The sequence below is a fragment of the Solanum tuberosum genome, unplaced genomic scaffold, assembly GCF_000226075.1.
Source record: "Solanum tuberosum cultivar DM 1-3 516 R44 unplaced genomic scaffold, SolTub_3.0 scf00012, whole genome shotgun sequence".
In the NCBI taxonomy this organism is placed as follows: Eukaryota; Viridiplantae; Streptophyta; class Magnoliopsida; order Solanales; family Solanaceae; genus Solanum; species Solanum tuberosum.
The window spans coordinates 219,525-232,067 of NW_006238937.1; the positions used below are offsets into that span (position 1 = coordinate 219,525).

General features: G+C 32.8%; 3 protein-coding genes across 3 annotated transcripts; all 3 read left to right on the plus strand.

Moving 5' to 3' along the window:
• Positions 1-95: 95 nt before the first annotated feature.
• LOC102597588 (probable protein phosphatase 2C 78) lies at positions 96-3,645 on the plus strand. Its single transcript, XM_006339767.2, has 4 exons — positions 96-479; positions 874-1,256; positions 2,604-2,840; positions 3,044-3,645. Exons 1-4 carry the CDS (start codon positions 233-235, stop codon positions 3,293-3,295), a joined length of 1,119 nt encoding a protein of 372 aa, XP_006339829.1. The 5' UTR covers positions 96-232; the 3' UTR covers positions 3,296-3,645.
• Positions 3,646-4,546: 901 nt separating this feature from the next.
• Positions 4,547-6,136, plus strand: LOC102597901 (probable esterase KAI2). Its single transcript, XM_006339768.2, has 2 exons — positions 4,547-5,109; positions 5,623-6,136. Exons 1-2 carry the CDS (start codon positions 4,715-4,717, stop codon positions 6,080-6,082), a joined length of 855 nt encoding a protein of 284 aa, XP_006339830.1. The 5' UTR covers positions 4,547-4,714; the 3' UTR covers positions 6,083-6,136.
• A 2,386-nt stretch (positions 6,137-8,522) lies between these two features.
• LOC102598217 (probable esterase KAI2) lies at positions 8,523-10,683 on the plus strand. Its single transcript, XM_006339769.2, has 2 exons — positions 8,523-9,059; positions 9,959-10,683. Exons 1-2 carry the CDS (start codon positions 8,692-8,694, stop codon positions 10,407-10,409), a joined length of 819 nt encoding a protein of 272 aa, XP_006339831.1. The 5' UTR covers positions 8,523-8,691; the 3' UTR covers positions 10,410-10,683.
• Positions 10,684-12,543: the final 1,860 nt, after the last annotated feature.

Consider the following 12,543-nt stretch of genomic DNA (forward strand, 5'->3'; position numbering starts at 1 on the left):
TTTTTCCACACGCGTTAATTTTTGTGGGCCATGTCATTTTCTACTATTTCAGTCTCAAGTCTTTTTTCTCATTTTTCTTCCTTGTGGAAAAAAAGTCTCTAGTCTTGTTCCAACGTAGAGACAATAAGCAAAAAAATAAATTTCCGCTTACCAATAAATACGTTCGTCTTCTTTCTTTTCTTCAAAACCCTCTTTCACTCTACACCCAGCAGTTGCAAAGTAGCAGTCTAAGATGTTAAGCTCCTGTTTTGGGAGCTGCTTTGGTGGGGGCGATGGTGATGATCTTTTATGGCATATGGACTTGAAGCCACATGCCACCGGTGACTATTCTGTTGCTGTAGTTCAGGCCAATTCTTTGCTTGAAGATCAAGGTCAAGTTTTTACAACCCCGGGCGCTACTTATGTGGGTGTTTATGATGGTCATGGTGGCCCTCAAGCTTCTCGCTTCATCAACAACAATCTCTTCCCTCAACTCCAAAGTACTATTTCTTCATACTATTTTACTACTATGAAAGATTGGGTCTTTTTTGTTGACTCTGTTTCTTGAAAGTGGTCTAATAACAAAAGTATGCTAGTGCAATTTTTCTAATTTGTCAGGTGAAGAATTCTAATTCTAACCTATAATTTTTTTGACTTCTTGATTGTTGGTTTCTGTGGTGTGTTTAGTTATTATGTTGAAATTATCATGAGATTGATCAGGGGAGGCTGGGAGAAAACTAACTTGATCATGTGTGGAGTGGAAGAGGAAAAGGAATTGAGCTTGTTCAAATTGTAGAGATGCTTAATTTTTGAATGTTTGAATAGATGTTATTAGAGATATTGGAAATTGCTTGCACTGTGTGTTTGATTTCCTTGTTATTTCGGTTATTATAGAGCTTGCATTGGAAGAAGGAGGATTGTCTGAGGACGTGATCAGGAAAGCATTTGATGCCATTGAGGAGGGATTCTTGCGTTTGGTGAAACAGTCTTGGCTGGATAAACCTCAGATTGCATCTGCGGGGTCTTGTTGTCTATTTGGAGCAATTTCAAAAGATGAATTATATGTGGCAAATCTTGGGGACTCCAGGGCAGTGCTTGGCAGGAGAGCAGAGACTGGTCAGACGGGTGATTCAGCAGTAGTAGTGGCAGAACGTTTGTCGATAGATCATAATGTTGGGGTTGAGGAGGTTAGGAAGGAGGTAGAGGCACTGCATCCAGATGATTCTCATGTTGTGGTCTACACTCGAGGGGTTTGGAGAATTAAGGGTATAATTCAGGTATCTGTTCTCAATCCTCTTTTCTTCTGTCCTATTAATGCAGTCGACAGTTTGATTAGTCATTTAGCCATTCAAGGTTATTAAATTTGTTTACTAGCCTTCATGTTATTCTATTTAAGTTATCTAGAATTAATACATCTTTTTAGACCTGCAGCCGTAATGATTCAGACCTCCACTTGATGAAAGCTAATTAGTCCTTTCAGAAATGCGGTTTTGTTACGACTAGGTGGTGTCTCAATATGTTTAATAGTTTCTATTCAATCTAAAGTACGTATGGTGGAAGGAGAAAATAGTCAGAGCTCTTTCATTCTCAATTCTGACTTCCGTTAAGTTTACAATGGTCCATCTGCTGTTACCTCTTAGCGGTCTAGATATGCTAATGTTCTGAAAGTAAGAAAGTTATTGAAGCTAGACAACAAAGAAGACCAAAGTCTTTTTTTTCTGATCTCTGGTTTGTCGTCACACACAAATACAAAGATTTATATTTATGTAGTTAGAAAACAATTCACCTTTCTGTTACTCGAGCATGTTATGAAGGTGGTCCAAAATCTCCGGGAACTCATAGTTGATGCTTCTAAATAAGTCACTTTATATATGCCAATTATGTGTGTGCACTTATAGCAAGTTGATCATACCTTTTAGACGTGTTGTATGTCAAGTCTTTCTGGGGTGCCTCTTTTGTGTCTTGGCATCAAGTATGCTTTCATCTACTTTTTCTGAGGTTATAGACCGTACGTTAAATTTTCTCCTTTTAGCTTCTAAGCCAATCACAGTATAATATATACCCTTATCAAAAAAACATGTCACCTCATATGTTGATTATGTTGATCACTTGTAGCAAGTTGATCATATCCATTAAATGTGTTGTATGTCTAGTTCTTTTGGAGAATAAATATTCTTTTATCATCTACGTTTTAAGATTTTAGACCTTGTGTATAAGTAATTTCTCCTTTTCAGTCTAGTACAAGACACATCAGTGTCAAGATTGACAAGTTTGCACCTATGGGATTCACATCAAGGCAAAAACATTTTGTTGCATCTGTAGTAATTTTGTTTTATGTATGGACACAAAGGATTCTCCTTTCCCGTTTATCCCTTCACTCTTAACCACTTACTAGCAATCTTTTTTCTTTTGGTAACTACAACTTGTAGCAGGGGCTGCATGATACTTATCTTTCCATCTGTATCCTTCATTTTAACTTCAGCAAGGTTCCCTTGTTATTGGAAAAATGCCAAATAAAGTCTGAAGCTGACTATTTTCGTTAAAATCTTGCAAACAGCCAATATCAGGGAGTAATCCTATTTTTTGAGAAAATCCATCTCATAATGCCTATTTGTCTGTACCAGGTTTCTAGATCAATTGGTGATGTCTATCTGAAGAAACCTGAGTTTAATAGAGATCCTATGTTCATACAATATGGATATCCTATTCCTTTAAAAAGAGCTGTAATGTCAGCAGAGCCCTCCATATTGATCCGAAAGATAAGACCAGAAGACTTATTTTTGATATTTGCATCGGATGGCCTATGGGATCAACTAAGCGATGACGAAGCTGTGGATATTGTTTTGAAGAATCCTAGAAGTGTGAGTATCGACCCCCTCCTGTTCTATCAGGTTCTTTAATTTCTGGAAACAGTACCCTCATCCACTTTGTTATCTTTAAAGTGGATGCAGGCTCTTATGATAACTAGACTCTCCTTGAAGCAATTTTGTGATCAAACTTCTCCATGTTGGGCATAATTAACTAATGAATAAGATAACTGATATTTTCTTCCCCATTTCTCCAGGGAATAGCAAAACGATTAGTGAGAGCTGCCCTTGAGGGAGCTGCAGAGAAGAAAGAAATGAGATACGAGGACATCAAACGACTAGAGAAGGGGGAAAGGCGGCATGTTCACGATGATATCACAGTTATTGTGATATATTTGGATCGCCCTGGAAGTTCCACAAATTCTGGAATGAATATTGTTAAGGGCACGAACGTCCCTCTTGACATATACTCCTTGAACTCTGGTCATCAGGGAGAGAACACATCTTAAGTTTCTCCATGAAAAGTGTCTAGTACATGTATACATTATATATATCATTTTGTAAATACGTCGTCTTAAACTTGGAGAGTTTCTTTATATACTTCTAGATAACAATCAGAAGGACCAACCATGTACATATACCTTGATGTACATGTACCTTCTGTATTGGTTTTGATAGACTAAGCTGATGACAAAACTAGCTTGAGCTTTTACTTCAAAACTAGCTTGAGCTTTTACTTCTGTTTTTGACACTTCTGCTTAAAGCCCCGTTGTTTGTACCTTGTTATACTTTCCTGGCAATTATACTACAACTTCATGGTGAAAGTTTATAGATGAAATGAAATTACAGTTTCTTCTTAGTCAATAAACCATGAGCATTTTACCTATTATGATCCTGGGATGTAATTATCCTTGACCTATTTGAACAATATTCGGTGCTTTATTTGAGAATCCTTTCTGCTAATAGATGAACTTGTTAGAGTTTCACCTTGATTTTCTCAGTGTATATGATTTTGCTTTCTCTCGAAGGAAAAAAAAGTATTACCATAATTGATTTTACATCTCCTAAAAATAAAAATAAAAAATCCTCCATATTTGGCTAAACTTCTTTCTTGGGGAAAAGTGTTGGACCTCGTAGTCATTTAAAGAGTCTTGTTTAGGGGAGATTATTCTTTCAATAATTTTTTATATTTTCTTTTATATTAATTTTCTCATATAGGTCAATTGGTCAAACTAGATCAAAATATTATGTCTCTTTTAGTAAGGTTTTTTTGTTGTCTGATTTACCATTGTTTAAGGTTTGCAATTGTTAGCTTCTGCGACACCTTATTATTTTTATCCCAACAAGTAGGATAACTCTTTTAAGATTTCAGAAATTTAACAGATCGTATGGGTAAATAAATTGAACAAGTATTCATAAAAAGGGAAAACAGAATTGGTGATGCTCGCTCAAATTTAGAAATCCCAAAGCCTCCTAGCAAGCAGTTTCCAAGATAAAAACAAGAGTTCCCTTAATATTGAGATCATTTGCATGTTTGGTTATATATTATTATGAAATTATGATTGCTCACTTAATTTAACTAGGGAATAAGTTTGTTATGGGACAACTTTAGATTTTACTCAACTTTAAAAGGATCATTTATGTTATTTTCTAGTGTTTTTCATGTAGAAGTTATTATGTTTTATAATATTAGGTAAAATATGAGTGACTTTATTTTAGCATAAAACAAATAAAGTAACTTTACTAAAGTATTTCTATAACTTGATAACCATAAAAAAACCCTTCCATTAATTAGCACTCTTGCAATACTAATGTTATGATTTGCGAACCTAAAATTAACAGCCACCGGCCAATCCATCTTTCTTCCACCAAAAAGTCGGCTGGTCGTCTCCTCCAATTTCCACACCACACCTTAATAAAGTCAAAAAATGGAAAACAAAAAATCAGACCAAAAAATGGGAATCGTTGAAGAAGCTCACAACGTAAAAGTTCTGGGTTCAGGCGAGAAGACCATCGTACTCGGTCATGGCTTCGGCACCGATCAATCTGTTTGGAAACAGCTTGTTCCGTACCTCGTTGATGAATATCGTGTTGTACTTTACGATAACATGGGTGCTGGACCGACAAATCCTGATTACTTCGATTTTGATCGATACTCTTCCCTTGAAGGTTATGCCTACGATTTAATTGCCATTTTGGAGGAACTTCAAATCAATCGTTGCATGTACTTAGGTCATTCCTTATCGGCCATGACCGGTGTTGTTGCTTCTATTTTTCGTCCTGATCTCTTCTCCAAACTCATCCTTGTTTCAGCTTCTCCAAGGTGAGATAAATTGATATCTCAATCTATTTGTCTGATTTTAGCTTGGTACAGAGCTTAAAATAAACTTTTGAATCTTTTCGTATTAAACTAAAGATAAGTAAAATGCATTGAAATGCTTGCTAATTTTGTGATAGTATGAAAAATTAGAATTAAAAAGTTATCAATCTTTTTAATAAAAAAGAAAAAAAATAACACAAATAGATTAAAAAGAAGATGTACGTAGTATTTCTCTCTTAAGCATATTTACAATCAGATATTTCTAAATCAATCTTCTCCGTTTCTTTTTTCTTATCTAAAAAAGACCACACAACTTGTTTTTGTGAAAATGCAACTATTTTTGTCAGACACGTGAATTTTCTTTTGATTTTATGAAATTTTAAAGAAGTTTAATTTGCCATACTTACCATTCACCCAGCAGTAACAAAAAAATCCTTAAAAGGCAGTATAACACACTATCAAAGTCCCTTTTTTCTTCTTTCGTGTGATTAGTTTCTCATAAGGTTTCTTTTTTAGGTTCATAAATACGGATGACTATTACGGAGGATTTGAGTCGGAAGACATAGAGCAATTATGTCAAGCGATGGAATCGAACTACAACGCATGGGTATCTGGATTTGCGCCACTAGCGGTGGGAGGTGATATGAATTCCGTGGCAGTACAAGAATTCAGCAGGACATTATTTAACATGAGACCAGACATAGCACTCAGTGTTTTCCGCACTGTTTTCACGTTCGACCTAAGGCATTATCTGTCCCGTGTTACTGTCCCTTGCCATATCATACAGAGCTCAATGGATGTTGCAATGCCAGTCACTGTTTCCGAATATTTACACAGAAATCTAGGCGGAAAGTCAATTGTAGAGATCATCTCAACCGAAGGTCATCTTCCGCATTTGAGCGCACCTGAGGCTACTATTCCCGTGTTGCTTCGACACATTTCTCATGACATTACTGCTCATGCTTCTTCTAGTTAAGGATAATGAAAAAACAACTTCTTCAAAAGTACTCATATTATCAAAATAAATATACATGCCTACTTCTGTTCTATTCTTTTTTTTCATGTATATGTCATATATATTGCCTACAAAATGAATCTAGAAGTCTGGTTATGAATTCACGTGAATCCAATAATTTTTGCTCAGACCTTACAAAAACATTAAGAAATCTATTACTGTAAATATTTAATTGTAAACTTAGCTATTAATTATACTATTAACTTAGAATTGTTATATGAATTCATAAACTTTAAATCTTGAATTTTGCTTCTTTTCTTTTTCATCCTATTGCCTAGACAAGTATATTTACACGTGATAGCAACAAGAATTACTTGTAAGTGTGGTAACTGAGCCCACACGTCGAACTCAGCTTTCTTCTTGCTACTCTTTCTTTATTCCATGGAAGGCCCTAAAAATTTAGGTCCGTTGATTTTTTTTTTCTTTTCTCCATTAATATTCTGGAGGCAATAGGAGAGTATGGATAAAAAGTGTCTGTAATATTATATTCCACATTTGGATTTGTTTTAGTTTGTGCTTTATTTTTCAGAAGGAAGAAAGAGAAAATAGAGTGTTAATCATTTCACAAACTTAGCCTTTCTGGAGTTTGTACGTTTGGGATGTCTTCCGTTGTAATTTGTAAATGGCATTCAAACTTTGGGTAAGATTCACAAATAGTCATTTTTTAGTTAGTGTAACTGAAATATAGTTATTGTCTTGAAATTTTAAATTTAATATGTGAAATTTCAGGCTGTCATCATGAAGTTTTACATATGAAATTTGGAACTTAATGACAATGACTATTTTTTTAAAGACAAGACCAAAACTTGATTGATCTCCTCTTCGATCCAATCTCAAGCTAAGTGATCATGACTTAATTAATTACTACTCCCTCCTCTGTCCACTTTTATTTGTCATGTTGCGCTTTTCGAAAGTCAATTTGACTTATTTTTAAAGTTATATTAGATTACATTAATTCGATCTTTGAAACAAAAAAATTAGATATTCAAAAATTATGCGAAAAGTACTATACATTGCAATTTTTTACATATCAATATGATGATTAAATATATCCTAAAATGTTAATCAAAGTTTTTAAAGTTTGACTCTAAAAATGGAAAGTATGACAATTAATAGTGGACGGAGGGAGTATTATCTACTCTTTTTCTACTTCCAGATCGAGATACGTACACCTGTCAAATTAAAGTGGTCCTTACAATCACATGTTGAATCTTTTCTCCAAGTGGAGTACTAAAAATTGGGAGACACAAACTATCCAGTTTGTTACACACAGAGATGACGGTACTAATTGGGATTTTAATAAATACTATGAATATAGCCGCGACAAATCTGGTTAACAAGTATACGTTCGCGTAGAATATGTATGTTGTAATTTAGATGTTTAAATGAAATTTATTGATAAATTTAAAAAGTTATTAGTATATTAAACCTTTTATCTAATTGTCACCTTAGTTTCATTACTCACGTCAATAGTCTAGTGGTCACAAAAGTCACGCAATACAAAAACAAATTGATACTCCTAGCGATTTGAATTAATGCTAGCATAAAGGACGATATCAACTAGAAACCGAAATTAGTGACAATATGTATCATTGTCTAATTTAATTTAGATGGGTGGTTGTGAGTTATGTTACAACAATATGCTCTTTTTTTTCATTTGATCGAAATTACTATAATTAAGTTTAAGTCGATATTTTCCTTCTTCCGTTCATCCCATTAGGAAGATTATTAATGACTCACTTATCTTTCAATATGACTCAAATCTGGTTGATGGGAGAGGTGTTCAAACACTTATACAAGTCTTACTTGTCATTTTAAGGGTTGTTTGTTGTGAAAATAACTGTGCACTTTCTATCAGTAAATAATAAATTGTTTGGGTAGAGTTTTATGAATATTATGCATATAAAATAACCGTAAATTTAAAAGAAAAAATGTAAAATATCTAATTGAGAAATTAGTTGAAAACTTGTCACTTTAACATTTTTTTTATATAGAAAATATCACTTCAGTCCATTTTAAAATAAGTGATGTTTTACATGAATGTTGTTCTTTTAATTTTATTTTTAAAGAAAGAGAATTTTACAAACCAAAAAATTACTAAAAAGCTATTACATTTTTTAAAAGATATTTATGAAATAGAATATACTTTCTTTTCTAGAAATAAATACGTGCTCAAACTAAAAATAAACACATATAATTTTGAAATTGAGGAAATAGGTGATTAGTTTTGCATCAACCATGATTAAATAATAAATTATTGTCTATTTTGGTAATTTATTTTCTAAAAAATAAATATAAGCAGCCATCAGATTCCCAAATGTGCAAAGAAATGGGAAATATTGTCCATTTGATTAAATATTATATAGCCGTCAGATGCCAATGTGCAAAGAAATAAAATAGTAGTGTCTCATAAACAAAGAGCAACACGACACCAATACATGTGGTTAATAGTCATTTTCCAGACGAAGACCCAAACAAAGCATAAAAGAGTTCATAAGTCCACACTAACAGAAACAACGTAAGAGGCAAGCATAAAAACACAATTCGATTCAATTTCCACAAATTAAAGGATGGGAATTGTTGAAGAAGCACACAACGTGAAGATTTTAGGAACAGGGGATCGAACCATAGTCCTTGCTCATGGGTTCGGAACAGATCAATCTGTGTGGAAACATTTGGTTCCTCATCTAGTTGACGATTATAAGGTTGTCGTATTTGACAATATGGGAGCTGGAACTACCAACCCAGATTACTTTGACTTTGAAAGGTACTCAACCTTAGAAGGATACGCCTATGATGTGATCGCTATTTTGGAAGAACTCCAAATTCCTTGTTGTATTTATGTCGGTCACTCTGTTTCTGCCATGATTGGTGCCATCGCTTCTGTTGCACGTCCCGATCTCTTCACCAAACTTGTCACAGTTTCTGGTTCTCCAAGGTTAATTTCCTCTTTTCCCTTTACCTTCTGCTATAATTAACGTTTGACTTGTTACAAAATTTTATGCCTTAAAGGAGGACTGTTATTACAACTATTTTACCAACTAATATCACAATCATATTCATCATTTTTAATTAGTGTGTGCATTCCATCATATTACCTAATTTTTCAGGTGACGTTTAAAGGGAAAAAAATACTCACTAGTAAACTTTAAATGTAGAGCAGTTATAGAAAGAGACTACTACCTCTATTTCAATTTATTCTCATACTTCTGCCCAGGTAACTCTTTAATTTCAATCTTTTCCGTAATATATTTAAGATCATCATGAGATTAAAAGTTATTTTGATAACATATATTTTTTAATACCACAATATTCGAAAGTCTTTATACTTTCTCAAACTCCGTATCAAATCAAAATAGATAAACAACTTGAGACGGGAGGGAGTGTTTTTTTTAGGGCAAGGAAGGATAAATAGGGAGGGGATGTAATCAAATACGGACTAATAAGTTGAAAGTTTAGGTAGTCAATCAATGAACTATTAAGATTCCTCGAAGATTGATATTAGTAGTACAATAATTTTGAGTTCAATTTTTGGCTTACTATAATAATTTAAACAAATCATTTAGTTGGTAAGTATACGAATCATTAGCCAATATTCTTTTAATTTCTTATTGAACATGTTGGTTGTCACTTGTCTACATTGGCGCAACAGTTGTCTCTTATGTTTCTTTATTACTTACAATTACTATGGCGTGCTGGATCCTTTTTTTATTTGGCTTAGAAGATAGTTCTATGAAATCATGTTATCTCATTTTTCAACTTTCTTAGAAGAATCTTTTTTACCTTCTGGCAACTTATCTTACTAACTAGAATTAAAAATATGGAAATATTAATTAGGTATTTGAATGACGTGGACTATTACGGAGGATTCGAACAAGAAGATCTGGATCAATTATTTGAAGCAATGAGATCAAATTACAAGGCATGGTGTTCAGGTTTTGCACCTTTAGCTATAGGAGGGGACATGGACTCTGTTGCGGTACAGGAATTCAGCAGGACATTGTTCAACATGAGACCAGACATAGCTTTAAGTGTGTTACAAATTATATTCCAAAGTGATTTGAGGCATATGTTGCCTCATGTAACTGTTCCTTGTCATATAATTCAGAGCATGAAGGACCTGGCTGTGCCTGTCGTAGTCTCTGAATACCTACACCAGAACCTCGGAGGCGAATCGATTGTGGAGGTGATGTCCACGGATGGACATCTGCCGCAGCTGAGTTCACCTGATGTTGTTTTGCCGGTGTTGCTTAGGCATATTCGCTTTGATATTTCCGTTGATAAATAATTACTAGTATGTGGTGGAATTTATTACAAAGTTACTTTCTTGCTTTGCTAAGTGCGATTCATAGCAAAGCAATCCTACGCATGCAACTGCGCAAATTTCAATTGATGATGATGGATACGTGTCGATTAATAAATCAACTAAGTTTCAGTAGTTGTAAATTAATTGAGATCGGCTATATGAATTCTTGTGTTGTTGGAGTGGTAATGTAGGTCCTGAGTCCATATGAGATTTATGCTGGTCCCATTGGATGTTTAATTTGTCTTGTTTGGGAATCTTTTGCTTGACGTGCATACAAACAATATTATGAGCTACTAATATTTGCTTATTCAGAGCACACTGCTCAGCCCAACAAGAATTTGGCAAACTTCTGAGGCATACATATGTAATAAGGATAAAGATTTAAGTGTATACAATTAGGTCACTAGATGTAACTCTATTTATTTGTTAGGAGTGGCTCAAATGATGCTTGTAAAACGTTTGCTTTAGTTCCAAAATTTTGAGGGCCTCAGAATTTTTTAATATTACTAATTTTATGATTTGATGTTACTTAAAATTGAAGATGATAAAATAAGTACAAAATTTATATAAAATATTGAATTAAACAACTCATATTTCATATTTGTTAATAAAGTTTTACAATAATATCCAAGTGAATATTGCAAATAAATGGCTAACATCTTATTAACTAGAATTAATTTTAACTTTTATAAAAAGATATTATTATTATTATGTGAAGTTAAAATTTTTTGTGTGTTCTAAATATACGGAACTAAAAATAAGTAATATGTAAGAAAAAAAAGAGCAATTTTAAATTATTATTATTTTAGCTTTAAACTAGTAAGGTTATTGAGATGTACTTGTTGTTTATTTCAATGCGAAATAATGAATGATCATATGAGTGGATAATTATATCTAGGTTTGAACGGAATGTTCTTTGCTAAGAAATTCACCAAATTATTAGAATTATTTATCTTTTTTTGCTTTTCATTATCATAAATGTCAAATGTAATATGTAGGATAACTAAAATTTTAATTTATTGATTAGAGGATATTCAATCACTTGAGTAGATTTTACTTATTTGTGCATTATTTATCAAAATACGTTTTTTTTAACATTGCCTAGTAATCAAACATCCAAAAGGGTTAATCGGGGTTATGAATTAGGATTGGATCAAAATATATCATGTGAATTGACAAAATATAAATCCATCGTGGACTATATAAAATATTACGTCATATTTGATTGATCATTTTTCAATATAGTAACTTTTAAAGTGATATACATAAAAATGAGTGGCCTTCTTTTTACATGAAAAAATATGACTTTAATAAATACTTAATTGAGATATTTTTTTTTATAGTTCAAAATAAGTGAATTTTTTAAAATTCAAGATTTTCCTTATTTTTTTATGAAGTGGCTAACTACTTTATATTTTATATAAGAATAATTTAGAAATAATAAAAAGAGTAATAATAGAAAGTAACCTTTAATTTTTATCCTTAAAAGAAATATATGTCATATCTCAATAATTCACTTAATATGAACTGGATAAAGTAATTCTCAATAATTAGGTGGGTGAGTAATAAACTCTACCGTCTTTGAATATATGGTAATTGAGTTAAGCTTTTGAATGATCCCCATGTCAGTAGAAAATGAAGACTCATCTTCAATTAAATAAAACTCTGCTAGCTTCTGCTTTAATGAACCAAAAAATTAAATTACTGAGGTGATTTAATTTTTTTACCTAGCTGGGTAAAAGAAAGTGTTTTTACTCTCTATGCGTGTGGCAGGGGAAAAGCATCTCAGTAACGTTGTTCAGTATTTCACACAACAAAATTGACATAATTGAATTATTCGTTACGTCTTCATTTCATTTTAATATAACAACTTTAAATTATAAAAAAAGGGGAAAAAGTTTATTTATAGTGGAAAATAAAGAGTGACAACTGAGAAGTATCAGTGGAACGGTCACGTGCTTTCAAGTCTCAAGGGTCTCTCTCTCTCTCTTTTTTTTCTTCTATTCCCTGCAACGCGCTTTCGGTTGCTAATTTTAAACCACATTTATGTAAAAAAATAATTATGTATGTCTTTCGCAAATAAGCATTTTTCTTGAAAGATGAGGTAGGTAGTTAT